General features: G+C 44.8%; 1 protein-coding gene across 1 annotated transcript; it reads left to right on the forward strand.

Moving 5' to 3' along the window:
- The first annotated feature begins 1,316 nt into the window (after window positions 1-1,316).
- On the forward strand, window positions 1,317-13,877 carry PKIG (cAMP-dependent protein kinase inhibitor gamma). Its single transcript, XM_081196806.1, has 4 exons — window positions 1,317-1,359; window positions 1,843-2,022; window positions 12,385-12,563; window positions 12,900-13,877. Exons 2-4 carry the CDS (start codon window positions 1,883-1,885, stop codon window positions 12,977-12,979), a joined length of 399 nt encoding a protein of 132 aa, XP_081052932.1. The 5' UTR covers window positions 1,317-1,359; window positions 1,843-1,882; the 3' UTR covers window positions 12,980-13,877.
- Window positions 13,878-14,837: the final 960 nt, after the last annotated feature.

Below are 14,837 nucleotides of genomic sequence, written 5' to 3' on the forward strand. Positions count from 1 at the left end.
AAATCTGGATGCTGCCTGTCCCATTTTTTCTTGGCATCTTGTGAAGAGAACAGCATCTATTGGAAATCCACATCCCCAAAAAACCTAGGCATGGAAAAATTTAAATAAATGGCCTCCCCAGGCCACTCAAGGCCAAATTGGGCATTACATGCACATAAGTAGTATACTTCATCAGTTCAGCACCTCCCCCCTTTTTTACCATTGTATTTTGCATATCTCTTTTCTTCCCCCCCCTTTTATTTTTTTACAAAGTAATAATCACAAATAAATAAGAATAAAAATGTGCACCCCACCCCCAGGGCCATTCCATTGTTAACTATCCAACCTCCCAAAATTTCAACACCTCTTGCAATGGTTTGGCCCCTTTCCGTTTTAACAGTACAAATTCTACAAACACCGTCCATATCGCCTCGAAATTATTTCTCCTGTGTATTCCCTGTCTTACCTTAATGGCACATGTTAATTTATCATTAATAGCTATATCCCACACCTCTTTACACCATTCTTCCATTTTAAAGTCTTCTTGCCCCTTCCAATTCCTAGCTACCATCATTCGTGCAGCTGTCAATAAATATGTGAGCAAGTCCTTCATGGCCTGCAAACCTTCCGCCTCTTCAGCATCCTTTTAAAACCTGAAAAGTCAGGTAGGACTGGAGATATTGGAAGAGAAGGGGCTGCTTAAGCCTTTCTCTTGTGAGCCTTCCAACCCTTCAATGCTTTAAACCAGTGGCTCCCAATTGGTGGTCACCCACTAACGGGGTCTGTGGCAGATACCCATCAACTGTCTGGGGCATCTCATTTTGGGGGGCTGTGCTCTCATGCAGGTCACATGACTCATGTGGGAGGGAGCATGGCCCGGAAGATGTGCACCCCGGTTTTGTGCCGGGGGCATGTTGGAGGGTATGGTAGCACCATTCACAAGACTACCAGAGGGATAACATTTTCAAAAGCAAGGGGTCCATGGCTTGGCTTTTGAAAAACAAGGGGTACGCAGTACTTAGCTAATTGGGAACCACTGCTTTAAATGGTTGGTGTGCACGCAGGCCAGTCCACATGTGCCTCCCTTGGGGAAACAGGTAAAAAAAGAGAGAGTTGAGAAGAACTTTTACCACCGCAGCCCTTTCTCTTGCTTTGGGGGGGGGCAATATAATCCCATTCTTGTCACTCTATCCCACCATGTCCTCTGCTCTGACAAGGCTGAGTGGGGCGAAGGATTCCATTCAGAACTTGCAGGGCGGAAAGAATTGCACATGTCTGTTTCACAGTTGAGGCTGTTGGATCTTTAACTGCCAGGTCATTTAAAAAGCGGGTATATGGCAGGAGTAATGGGGGAAGGAAGTTGCTGGAATTAGATAACGGGTGAGGGGTATGCATGGGAACAAAGGGGAGCAGCTTCACACATCCATTCCCCATTAGGCCAGTTATAGGCCGAGTTTAAAGCCTAGTTTAAGCTGCCACCCTTCTCTGGAACTAAAAATGGCCACTGGCAAATGGCTGTCGTGGCACAAGATGTAGGGCCTCTGGCTCACATCCACTGAGCCAGTCAGAACCTGAAGTGAAGGGAGAAAGCAAGCAAGGAGTAGATAGTACAGGTGGTCGGAGTCAGTGAGGAGCTGAAGAGAGCAGGAGCGCTTATCAAGAAAACAGGAGTTCCCTAAGCATATCTCCATACACTCCAGTTGCCCCTATCAACAGGATTTCAGTGGGCATAAACACACTGGGCTGTGCTAGACAGTAGCTCCTGATTCTAAAAAGGAGAATAGGTGGATAGGCTGAATTACAGGGTTGCTGCATACCTACTGTTACGTTGTTAATGCTTTTCCCAATTCCCCTTCGCTGCAGTAAGTCCAGGACTGCTGAGCCTGCCAGTTTAACATTTGGAATGGCCGAGAAAAAAAAGGTAACCTTACTCAAACAATGCCAGAAATGCCTCATCGACATGAATGGAGACATGTTAGATGCACAGGGTATATGTCTTCACTGCAAAGCTGAGGAGCAGCAAAAGAATCAGAAAGGCAAGAGGTAAGGCAGGGTAGAACAGCAAGGTTTGGATTAATTTACGGAACTCACCAACTACAGTCATACCTCAGGTTACAGACGCTTGAGGTGGCACGATTTTGGGTTGCGCACTGTGCCGAACCCGGAAGTACCGGAACAGGTTACTTTGGCGCATGCGCAGAAGTGCTGAATCACACTTTGTGCATGCACAGAAGCGCCGAATCGCAACCCGCGCGTGCGCAGATGTGGCGCTGCGGGTTGCGAATGTGCTTCCCGCACGGATCACATTCGCAACCCAAGCGTCCACTGTAGATGACTTTAAAAAAAAAGTACCATTGGAGAATGGATCCATCAATAGCTATGTTAACTAGACAGAGCTTCCATGCTCAGGGCCATAGGGAAGGGAAAATGGGGCGGGGAAAAGCAGGCTCTACTTATATACTTCCTGTAACAACTTGGTTGGCCAATACGGGGAAGAGAAGGCTGGACTGGCTGGCTCTTTGGTCTGATTTGGTTCTTGTTAAGTCTGGCTGGGGTTGGGGTTAAGAGAGAAAAGAGGAAGCTAGAGCATTCATTCAAAGACCCTGTGACTTAGCTGGCTAGCAAGAGCATCAGAAGAGCACTTCTGCGTCAGAGCAAAGGCCCATTTCATCTAGCACCCTCTTCTCCCAATGGCCAGCCAGATGTCGAAGGGAAGTCCACAAGCAGGGCATGAGCACAACAGCCCTCTCCCCACTTGTGCTTCACAGCAACTGGAGTATCACTCCACGCCTGAGAGTAATACTCAGCCATCATGGCTTGTAGTCATTGGTACCCCTCAACTCCCAAGGCGTTCTTAAAGCCATCCAACTTGGTTGCTATATCTTGTGGTTACGAATTCCATACTTTGTGTGCTATGTGAGGAAGTACTTTATTCTGTCTGTCCAGGATCTTTGAATATTCAGATTAACTAGACGACTTTGGGTATTATGGGAGAAGGAGAAAAACTCTCATCTAACTCCACACCACATAGAATTCTACACACCTTTAAATCCCTAAATGGCCTCGGTCCAGTATAACTGAAGGAGCGTCTCCACCTCCATCGTTCTGCCCAGACACTGAGGTCCAGCGCCGAGGGCCTTCTGGTGGTTCCCTCGCTACGAGAAGCCAAGTTACAGGGAACCAGGCAGAGGGCCTTCTCGGTAGTGGCACCTGCCCTGTGGAATGCCCTCCCACCAGATGTCAAAGAGAAAAACAATTACAGTGGTGCCTCACAAGACGAAATTAATTCGTTCCGCGAGTTTTTTCGTCTAGTGACTTTTTCGTCTTGCGAAGCACGAAATCCCATAGGAATGCACTGAAATTCAATTAATGCGTTCCTATGGTCAAAAAAAGTCCAAACAAAGCCAAATTTGGTACAACAAGAGTTTATTAAGTGCTCTTTAAAGTCACACATACTGTAAAGAGCATTTCAAAAATTGAAGGAACAATAAATTAAGTTTCTAAACATGAGAGAAAAACATTTAAAAATCAACAAAGTGTACAGTACATTTTCTAAGACTCTGGGGGACAACTCAAAGAAGGTTCCTCTTCCACTCTTTGCTTCTTGCTGAAGAACCCCCTCCTTAACTGTTCCCCCAGCCACCCACCACACAGAAATTCAAATCCAGAATTTTTTTAAAAAAAACAGCAGAGTGGCCCAATGGTCACAGAAAATCATAAAAATGCAGGAAAAAACCACACAAGCTTCCAGATTCTTGCAAACCCCTCCTGAACTGTTCCCCCAGCCACCCACCACACAGAAATTCAAATCCAGATTTTTTTTTAAAAAACCCAGCAGAGTGGCCCAATGGTCACAGAAAATCATAAAAATGCAGAAAAAACACAAGCTTCCAGATTCTTGCAAACCCCTCCCCAACACCAAGTCCTTGAATTCCAAACACCCCAACCCAAAATCCAAAAACCTCCAAAAAAGTTTTAAAAGTTTAACTTACCAAATGGCTGCAAAAGAAGTTTTGGAAAAGCTTCAAAAATCACCAAAGTCTTCAAAAACCTCAAAAAAGGCTACCACACCGCGTTCTATGAGTTGCTCCTCGAAGTCAAGTCGCAACTGTATTAACGGTGTTAAGAAAAAGGAAACAAACTTGCAAGACGTTTTTGTTTTTCGTCTTGCAAAGCAAGCCCATAGGGAAATTCGTCTTGCGAAGCAGCTCAAAAAACGCAAAACCCTTTCGTCTAGCGAGTTTTTCGTCTTGCGAGGCATTCGTCTTGCGGGGCACCACTGTACCAAACTTCTAGAAGACATCTGAAGGCAGCCCTGTTTAGGGAAGCTCTTAATATTTAATAGGTTATTGTACTTTAGTGTTTTGTTGGAAGGCGCCCAGAGTGACTGGGGAAACCAAGCCAGATGGGGGGGGGGCATAAATAATAAATTATTATTATTATTATTATTATTATTATTAGTAGTAGTAGTAGTAGTAGTAGTATCATGGCCTCCCTTACTTGTCTTTTGTCTGAACTAACAAACTTGCAAATGCTTCCCTTTCCTGAACCCTTTCCAGCTCTGCAGTATCCTTTTTGAGGTGTGGCAACCAAACCTGAACACAGTGTTCCAAGTACAGCCTCACCAGAGAGTTGTATATCGACAACATGATACAGTATCTCTTCCCCTACCCCGCCGCCCCCAATCCTATTCCAAACGATCCCGAACACAGAATTTGCCTTCTTCACAGCTGCGTATACTAGGCCACTGTTACGACCATGCTATCTACTATTATTCTACGGTAGTCTTACTCATCATCACCACTTCAAACCTCACTAGCACATCTATGAAGTTTTGGGATGCACATCACTTTTTACCTGGCTTATCTCTTTGCACGTTGAATCACAGTTGCCATTTTAATGATCATTCAGCCCAACTGAATGAGAAACTGAAACCGATATATTTGTTCACCCTTACTTCTGAAGCTGTGAACCTTCATATTCTAAGATGTAGTCTCTTAGCTTCTTTACCCAAATCCCAAGATTCTGCTCTCAAAATTCTGCTGGCAAAATTCACTTTTAAACAGAAAAATCAAGCTTGGTTGGAATTTTATTGCTTACTTTCATTTTAAAAAATGCAGCAGTAGCATTCTTTTACATCATTTTCTATTTATGATCAAGTATGCATCACATCTCTATATAAGGTAAAAGGTAAAGGAACCTTGGACGGTTAAGTCCTGTCAAAGGCGACTATGGTGTGCAGCACTCATCTCACTTTTCAGGCCGAGGGAGCTGGTGTTTGTCCGCAAACAGCTTTCCGGGTCATGTGGCTAAACCACTGCTGGTGCAACGGGACACTGTGACGAGTGCCGGAGCGCACGGAAATGCTGTTTACCTTCCCGCCGCAGCGGTACCTATTTATCTACTTGCACTGGTGTGCTTTCAAACTACTAGGTTGGCAGGAGCTGGGACAGAGCAACAGGAGCTCACTCCGTCGCACGGATTCAAACTTCAGACCTTCCTATCAGCAAGCCCAAGAGGCTCAGTGGTTTAGACTACAGTGCCACACGTGTCCCTACATCTCTAGATACAGCTACCAACACCAGTCCTCCAAATTTAAATATTCAATGCCACCTCAGTTTCAAATGACCGGGGCTGTGACTTTTAACTCAGTGAAATATGCACGCAGGAACTGATCACACCTTTATATCCTGCAGATAAAGTTCTGGGCTTGTGTTACCAAGATAGTGCCAAGTAGGTGAAATGAGACTGCAAAACTGATCAGGTCAGATCAGATCTAGTACACCTCCGTGGCCAATTTTCTTCTTATATGCACCTGCTTCTATTGACAAATTTTGAAATTTTAGAAGCCAATGAAAGACCTCCTTGTGCTTGCTTCACACCTCTTATTCTCTAGGACCAACTTAGCATTATGGGTGCTTCCAGATTATATGTTTATTGTGCATTGATCCTGATTGGCTCACAAGGAGGCTTGACAATGTTGGATTGAAGGAAATGCTATCCTACCCTTTCCATTGCATTTGCTCCTAACTTTCCATATCACAAAACGTTAGATCTCTTGAGGAAGTAGGTTTGTTGCCCAAGAGCTCCAAATCAACTTAAATTTGCCAGCATGTGAATCCTCCTTGGAAAAAAACCCCCACACCTTGATCTCCATTCTAATACCACCTCTGGCCTCAGGGAAAAACAAAGCAAAACTCAGTTATAGCTATTGTTCCAGAGCTTTTGGAGATCATCAACTGAAACATCAGATGAATTAGAGTGGAATACATTGCCACTTTCCCTCATCACATTGCAAAAAAAAAACCAGCTTTCCTTTCTAGTTGGTGTTGTACATTTCTTCCATCAGATTCTGATGGCCTCACTCTCAGGCTTAGCTGCAGCAAGATGCATGCATCATGTATCTTTGGACCATGCCTTTGGACTTCAGTCTTGCTGCTTGAAAACAAAAACAAATAAGCACCATTTCATGTGAGAACCTGTTTGTTTAAAGCAGCTTCCCATAGAGCTGAGCCAATCGCCATGCTGCTTGTTGAGAGCAATCACAACCTGCTGCAGAACATGTGAACCTTGACAAGATCCCATGTGTCACGGGCTGCCTCTGGTCTCAGCTCACAAAAGACCAACGCCAAGCTCTTCTTATATACAAGGATGTTTATTGCAGTTCATTTTTGGTTCCACAACCGAGGCGTGCAGCCCCGAGTGTCTAACGTCAGACATTTGAAGTCCCCTCTGACTCGGCCCCGCCCCTGCACCAACTTATGAGGCTTGTGCTAGACCACCGCTTCCTGTCTTTCCTTTTCCGCAGGGTCTTTCTGCCCCCCTGGGTTCCTTCCCTCCTGCTCTCTCCCGAAGCGGATTCCTGAGATGCCTCTTCCCCCCTCCTTCGTGCTTTGGGGCTGGGCTCCTCCTCCGGGCTTTCTCCATTTCCGCGCGCCTCCACATTTGAACTTGGCGCGCGCTCGCTACCCCTGACCTTCCTTTTGACACTGACACTACTCCCTGTACTACTCTCCCCCTCTTCCGCCAGGACGTTCTCCCCAGATCTCCTTCCCCTGTCTCTTTCCTGCTCCGCTCCGTGTGTAACACTGGGAACCCCCCTCTCTTCCCTTCGTTCCTGCTGGGAAGCCGGCCCCGATCTCCCACTCCCGCTCGGGGTTTCCCTGCTGCTTCCCTGCTCCTGGCAGGTCCCCCCTGTGACCCCCCTTGTCCTGACTAGGGGCGCCCCCTCCTGAGAATCCTCCGATTCACTTGAGAGACTCATGGAAGATCTCAAGTCATTGTCATCCTCTTCCTCACTGTCCTGGGATTCTTCCTCGTCGCTCTCCGTCTCCTCCCTCACCTGTGCCTCTGTCTCTGAACCCCTGACACCATGTTTTACTGTAATGGGAGTTAAACATAACCCAAAGACTCCATCTGCTGGCCATACAATGTACTCAGTCCAGCACACCAGACTTGTCTCTTCTCTGTCTTAACAGGAGCCCCAGTATTTCCTAACTATAACTCTAATATTTCAACCCCAAAGATATTCCATGAGCAATGAGTCCTGTCAAAATCTATCTAGCAAAATAGGATGCAGCCCACAAAAGTGTGTCTTACAAGAAATTTATTGTTCTATAAGGTGCCACTGGACTCTGTTCCTCTGGAACTACTTACAATAGTAATCTCCTGAGAGGATTTTTACATTTTCCAACAAATATATTTATAAGTTATTTACCATGCCTTTTTTCTTACCAAAATCAAGGTTATTTAGGCTTCCGGGTTGGCGCCATCGCCAAATGGCGGACTCCCTCCGAGCTCCGGAGGGAGTCTGCTCGGCAGGGGCTGGGTCCTACCGCGCCGGCGACGCGGGGACCCTAAAAAACCACGGGCACGGAGCCCGTGGACATGGGGACTCGGCTGGTACCGTCAGCGCCCTCCCGACTCGTGAAGGAGCCTTTTTAAAGGCTACGGATCGGGTGCCGGGGAGCGGCGTGGTACTGTGAGTCTATCGCTTCCCCTGCCGAGCGCAGCCGCATGCCATTCGTCGGAGAGCGCTGGCTTCTTCCATTGGAAATTCGGACATTTAACAACAACCTGTGAGTAATTGGGTAACCGGGTTTAAAAGGAGAAAAAAAGGAATTTTTTCGGATTCGGCACGAGCGGGGGGGATCTAAAAAGGAAGTCAATCCCCTCCCTGATTGTAAACATGCTAAAACAAGGACTGAGAAACCAAGATCGATTCAGAAGTTTATTGCTGACAAAAAATATCAATTCCACGATGGGATACTACAAGAATTGTGCTGGAGGAGAAAAGTCGAGGGTGAGAGGGAAAAGGCAACCCCCCCCCCTGGGAACCGGGGCGATTCGGAGAACCTGGCGGAGAGAGATGGAGAGTTTGACAGCTGTCAAAGTAGCTGTCAAATCTTGAGAATATAAAGAGGACTTTGTTACAAGTATTTTGCTGGTTAATTTTGTTACAATTGGATATAAATATGGATACAAAATGTCGGGGGGAAAAATAAACAACAACTTGACTTTTGGATTAGAGGACACAAAGTTACTGCAACCCCCCTAGAGGGGCTTTGGGACATTACAAGTGGCGTATGTGGAAAACTACTCCGGGATGTGTACTGGTCTTAGCTCCTGGGAAAGTAGCAAAACTGAAATATTGTTTTGTCTACAGAGGTGACAACACAATAGAATTTTTCTATTGAAGCAAGGTAGGAACTGGACGTAAGTTTTTGTTCCTGAACAACAAACCTCTGTAGAGATACTAGATTTCAGAATAAGAATGGTTTTGCAGCTGAACAAGACAGAAACCTGAGAAAGTAAGAAACAAAAGAGCAAAGGACCAACTACGCCACGGAAAGAACAATGGGAGGAGCAACAATGACCAAGGGAAATTAAAGGCCTCTATTAGACTGGATTTTTGAAATTAAACATTATCAAAACAAGCAAATTCAAAGAAAACCGGCAAGATGGATTGAGGAAAATTTGGCTGTGGACTTGAGACCTCCAGGCCGACAACATACAGACTGATGGACATGGGGAATCCAAACCGGGGAAGGGAGGGGGAATTCTAGAATCCAAAGGCTATGTAACCAACTTTTGGAATCTTCTTCTATCTTCTATCTTTTATCTTTCTATATAACTTTGGTATTTTGATTTAACATGTTTTGGAAAAAAAAGGGGGGAATTCGTGGAAGGAAACGGGGCAGATCTTGGGGGAAAAATCTTTGTTCTATTTTGTTAAAGATGAGGAGTGATGTTAAGATTGTAATTTAAATTGGCTAATAGGTACAACATATTAGGTTTAAATTGGGAACGAGAACTTGTGGAACCAACGTAGGGAAAGGGGAATGCAGTCGGGAGGGGAAGGAGGGAGTCCCAGAAAGAAGGTTATGAAAATAAGGGTTTAAAATTGGTCTTTCTTTTTCTTTATCTTTTCTATTTTTTCTATCCTGTTATTATTGGAAATTTTAATAAATATGATTATAAAAAAAAAACAAAATCAAGGTTATTTAACATGTATCAAATACTAAACAAAAACCAGTGATAGAAAATGGTGCATGAATTCTGGGAGGCAGAATAGCTTCACTAGCTACTTCTTTGTGAAAGCCACGGTGGGTAGAGGATAATCTAGTTAAAAATGGAAGGAGTCAGAGAAGCTTATCGCAGTTTATTGTGGACCCAGTGCTGCAAGTCTTTTACACTGTGCACACAATGTTGTCCTCATCAAAATGCCACACACACACCCATACCCCCTGCAACCCAGACTTACCACGTCCACATGTATTTTCCATGGATATGATGAATCCAGATTAAACAGGGAAATAATACAGGGCATGACTTTGATGAGGACATTGCCATGTGGAAAACACAGTGCAAAACATGCTTGCACGAGCAGCACCAAGACCACAGTGAGCACAGTGAGGCACCCAGAGTCTCATATGAAGAGTGTGTGTGGTTGGTGTGCAAAAAAAAAAAAAAAGTTTAGTAAGTGGTTTGTTGAGACCTCCAGCATTTTTCAAGTGCTCTGATAAAAGAATAGTTTGAGAACTGAGGCAGTAGGGTGTCTAGATGCAAAGAAAGGACATCTTTAAATGACTATAAGAAGAGAAAAAGCGCAGCTTGTCATATAGGGATGGGGGAAAGCTGCTTCATGGTGCATTTCTAAGTTATTGGCACCAACCCGACATTCTCAGTACAGTGGTACCTCGGGTTACATACGCTTCAGGTTACTTACGCTTCAGGTTACAGACTCCATTAACCCAGAAATATTACCTCGGGTTAAGAACTTTGCTTCAGGATGAGAACAGAAATTGTGCTCCGGCGGTGCAGCGGCAGTGGGAGGCCCCATTAGCTAAAGTGGTGCTTCAGGTTAAGAACAGTTTCAGATTAAGAACAGACCTCCAGAACGAATTAAGTACTTAACCCGAGGTACCACTGTAGTATTTTGTAGCAAAGTACAAGAGACATATGCATTTTGGATAATGTCGTGTGAACATGGGAGTACAAACCCAGCACTAGCGATGTGGTGAGTGCTGCAGAGGTACCACTGTATATGTTGCCAGAAATACAACCAGCAAATGACTAGTATCTATAGTAGCTGCTGTGAAAGCTTGCAATAAGAGAAACCACAGGCTGTCTTTAGTCCTCTCCTCACAACTTCCCTCATTTTTGCAATTCATCGTAGGCTTTATGGTGGGATTGTTGCAGCTTTGACAGTTCTTTGTTTTTATTTGGGTCCTGAGGGTGTCTTTAAATGTCTTTACATGTGCGCTGCCCTTTTCTGAAAGCTCCCATCTCACTGGTCCCTGATTGCTGTTCTAGAATACAGCTGTTGGCTCAACTCTGTGTCACCTTCTCATACCAATGTAGCAACCTGATCAGTTGGTTTGCCACAATTTTCTAGCATGCTTGTTCCAGTAAATAGCTCCAAAAGGACAACACCACAACTCAGAATGTAGGCGTGTATTCTCAGATCCTGAAAAAAGAAATCCAGATCTGGACAAGAGGAAAGACAGTGTGAATTCTATGGACTTCAGGAGTTCAGTTCAGGTCTTTCCATTTTGGACTTCCGACAGATAATATTTCTTGAGGTGGCAGAATGCCCCGGTTGGAGAAAGGGCATCTTTGTAATGCTGAAGGTGAATACATTTCTCAAGGGTAATCAGTTTTTAGCTCTGTGTTCCTTTAGCTCCTCATCAATCATGGACTTTACAGCTGAGCTTGGGGGAAGGAGGGCAGGGGAGAAAGGATGTTATGCCTGGCAGTATTTTTGTACCAAACCTGCTAAGCTTAGTAGGGTGGTGGGGCCCCTCCCGATAACCTGTGCATTGAACATTCATCCCAACGGTGGCCAGCTTTTTTAGTTTCTGTGTTGCATGTTCTCATAGGTGTGAGGTACGATGCTGATGCCACCGTGCCAGCCCAGCGCTGTGCCCTAATCTTTGGGGCTGCTGGAAGCAGGGCACCGAAGAACATTGAAAGAGTCAGGCACTTTCACGATTCTCCCTCTCTTTGCTTTTAAAAATTCAGCTATGGGAGACTGAAATCAGGAGTGGCAGCCCGGCTGGAGTGCAAATTGTTACCTTCCTTTCCCCAAAGCAGGTGATGTGCAGGACTAGGAGACAAATTTGGTTCAGTTGACCTTTAAAGGTGAATCTCCCTAATTTATGCCTTCTGAAACAATACATGAAGCAAAGCATTGCCATCTTTTGAAAGCCGCACGTCTCTGAATTTTGCAGTACAATTCTCCAGCCAAGAATATGCACGTGTTGGTGTAAACAGGATACAAAAATGCACTGTATTAGCGAACATTGCTTTGCAGATAAGTGTATATTAGGCAAAGTTGCATATTTCTTAAGAAATGTGCATATTAGGAGAGATTTGTACTAAATTGAAGAAGTTTCATGAGGACTTTTAAAAATTGCCACCTGCTGTGGATATGTGGAGAACTCAGCTTAAGAATAGAAAAATGAGAAACCAACATTGAGAGAGTCACCCATTCCTACTTCCCATTTTTGTGAAAATGGAAGCGAAAGTAGCCTCTTCCCCTGCCAGCCCTTCACCCCTGCTTTTAGCCTTCTGTGGGTACTTTTCATACCAAAGATATATATACAGGACTGGGTTTACTCTACTGGCATCCTAAGAGGCTTTCTGCTTTCCAAATTGTATCTGGCACTTCCTACCGAGCTAGATGGTCACGTGGTCTGCCAATAGGAATTTCCTCTTAAGGCAGTGGGTCTGGCTTGCAACTCCTGAGCTATATGGAGAAAGTGAAAAGGCATAATTTCAAAATGGCTCCTTGATTACATTGGCTAGTGACAGTGGTTTCATATGATGCTTATGAATTGTTCATTGAAAATGGACCTCGTGCCCCTTGACGTTTTCTCAACCCTACACATCTCCGTTACACAGGGATCCTGCCTCATACAATGTGAATGAGATGATGGAGACCGAGCCTGCCTATTCTGACTTCATCAGCTGTGACCGGAGTGGCCGGAGAAACGCAATACCCGACCTTCAAGGAGACGCAGCTGCTCTTAAACTGGAGAAACTGGCAAGCACCATGGAGGATATCGCTATTGCAGGGGATGGTGAGTCCCTCTTTGCCCAAGTCCAACCCGAGCTGCTTCTCAGGCAGCTGATCTAATCAGGAAGCTCAGATGAACATGTTCTCTGCAAAACACACAGGGCTTATCTAAATCACTGCACAATGTATACCAGTTGCATCATGTAATGCAGATGGGACATAGGTATATGCTACTAACATCCAACTTCTCACACTTCTTAACACGTTGCTGAAGAGCTAGTATTCTGCTGGTACCACTGAACCATTGGCAATAGCCACACCAGCTTTATTTGCTAAATAAATCAATTTCCATTGGATCCAATTCACACAACTCTCTGTTTGATCATTTATTTTTTTACAGAAAACCAAGATTCGGCCGATGCTACCGAGAAGGAATCTGGCCTGACTCCTAAGAGCGAAGACGGCAGCCCGACCTTGTGAGAGCTCTGATTTAGGCTGCAGAAGGGTGGACAACAACAACTACGGCTCTTCCATCTGTTAAGAAACCAAATTGCAATAAGGAGTCCCCTCTTAAAGGTTTCTGCCATGGCCATCTGGCTCTTACAGTCACTTTCTGTGGCAGCTGGTACCTTCAGAGAACTGTCTCTCTCTCACTCTGCAACACTACACACCAAGAGATGTTTAGTGACTTGAGCCAATCAGAGAGCCTTTTGGCAACTATTTTCCTGTATGGAAAAACACAATTTCAGTAATAATATATAGACTTCAGATTTTATCGTACAAGGTACATTTTGCTCACACGATAAACTATTATTTATTCCTATCTCCCTGTAGATTGTTAGGTGACTTGTGGTATCTATCTCACTTGTGCACATGCTGCATCTCAGAAGTGCTGATATTTTTGGGGCTGTGAACATTGGTGAAGAGAAGTATGGGACATAATCCGCCAGCCACTTCTCCAACATGGACACCATTGAAACCAATGAAGTTTGGTTCTTTTGTGGCATAAGGGCAGGTGCAGCCTTGCACAACACTAATTCAGTTCAGTGGCAATTCCACAAGAAGTGTTCTCCATGAAAGAGGCACCAGTGACCTACCACTTCTGCTTACGTCACTGCTTCTTTCTGGTATGCAGAAAAAGGGTTTCAGAGGGACAAACCAGTGGATTCAAAAATTGGTTTAATTGTGCGTGCTAAAAAGAGAAGGCAGCACTACTTCAAGCAAACTCATTAGCGAGTTCTAGAGTTCCAATGCCTCTGGTAAATTGTTGCATCCTCTGTTAAGAGTTGTATCTTGTGGTGAAACTTGTATGCAGATCCATAAACCTGTTGTCCCCCACCCCACCCCCCAGCAATTAAAACTAAATGAGTTCTTCATTCATGTGTTTTGCTCTTTTCTAGCACTTTATGCCCCAGACGTGCAGGGTTTTCATTTGGTCTTATAACCAGTGCTTTTTTTTTTCTTTAAAAAATGTTTAGGGTTACTCTCATTTTCCTACTCATATTGAAATAATGCCCCTCAATGAGGCCAAACTTAGAATCACAAAATGTTTAGGGGTATGCGCACCCCTAAGAAAAAGCACCCAATCTTAACTATGAGTGTGCCAGAAAACGTTTGCATTAATTGGAGCACCCCAATTCCTGTGCCAATATAAGTTACTGCTGCAGTGCTGCAGGGACAGATATTTACGATCGGAGTACAGACAGCCATGTCTATTCATGGAATATGGCAGGATTCTCAAACTGGCCTCTGGGGGGAATTAAAGCACTGGTCTATGTGTGCACACCTCAAGCAGGGTGGGGTGGAAATGGCAGCTGGCTGCCCCCTCACAGCAACATGATTTTAGCTGTGTGAGTGTGGCAATCTAAGAACAAAAGAACTTTGTTGGATCAAACCCAAGGCCCAGCATTGTTTTGCCCAGCAGACAATGAGCACGACATGATAGCCATAGCCCTCTCCTGCTGCTGGTATTCAGAGACATACTGCCTTGATTATATACTAGTACTAGCCATTGAATATATTGTTCTCCATCAATTTGTCTAATCTCATTTTAAAGCCATCTTAAATTGTTGGCCATCTCCACCACAGTCTATAGAAGTGAATGTTGTTGTTTAGTCGTGTCCGCCAGGCACTCCTGTCTTCCACTGCCTCCCGCAGTTTGGTCAAACTCATGCTGGTAGCTTCGAGAACACTATCCAACCATCTCATCCTCTGTCGTCCCCTTCTCCTTGTGCCCTCCATCTTTCCCAACATCAGGGTCTTTTCCAGGGAGTCTTCTCTTCTTGTGATGTGGCCAAAATATTGGAGCCTCAGCTTCAGGATCTGTCCTTCCAGTGAG

Source organism: Podarcis bocagei (assembly GCF_964188305.1).
Source record: "Podarcis bocagei genome assembly, chromosome: 5".
Classification (NCBI taxonomy): Eukaryota; Metazoa; Chordata; class Lepidosauria; order Squamata; family Lacertidae; genus Podarcis; species Podarcis bocagei.

What these genes read in the sequence shown, in the direction of transcription:
- PKIG (XM_081196806.1), top strand. Translation starts at nt 1,883, where the DNA reads ATGGCCGAGAAAAAAAAGGTAACCTTACTCAAACAATGCCAGAAATGC. An exon ending in AAGAATCAGAAAGGCAAGAG is followed by an intron (nt 2,023 to 12,384) that starts GTAAGGCAGGGT and finishes TCCGTTACACAG; the next exon opens with GGATCCTGCCTCATACAATG. An exon ending in TATCGCTATTGCAGGGGATG is followed by an intron (nt 12,564 to 12,899) that starts GTGAGTCCCTCT and finishes ATTTTTTTACAG; the next exon opens with AAAACCAAGATTCGGCCGAT.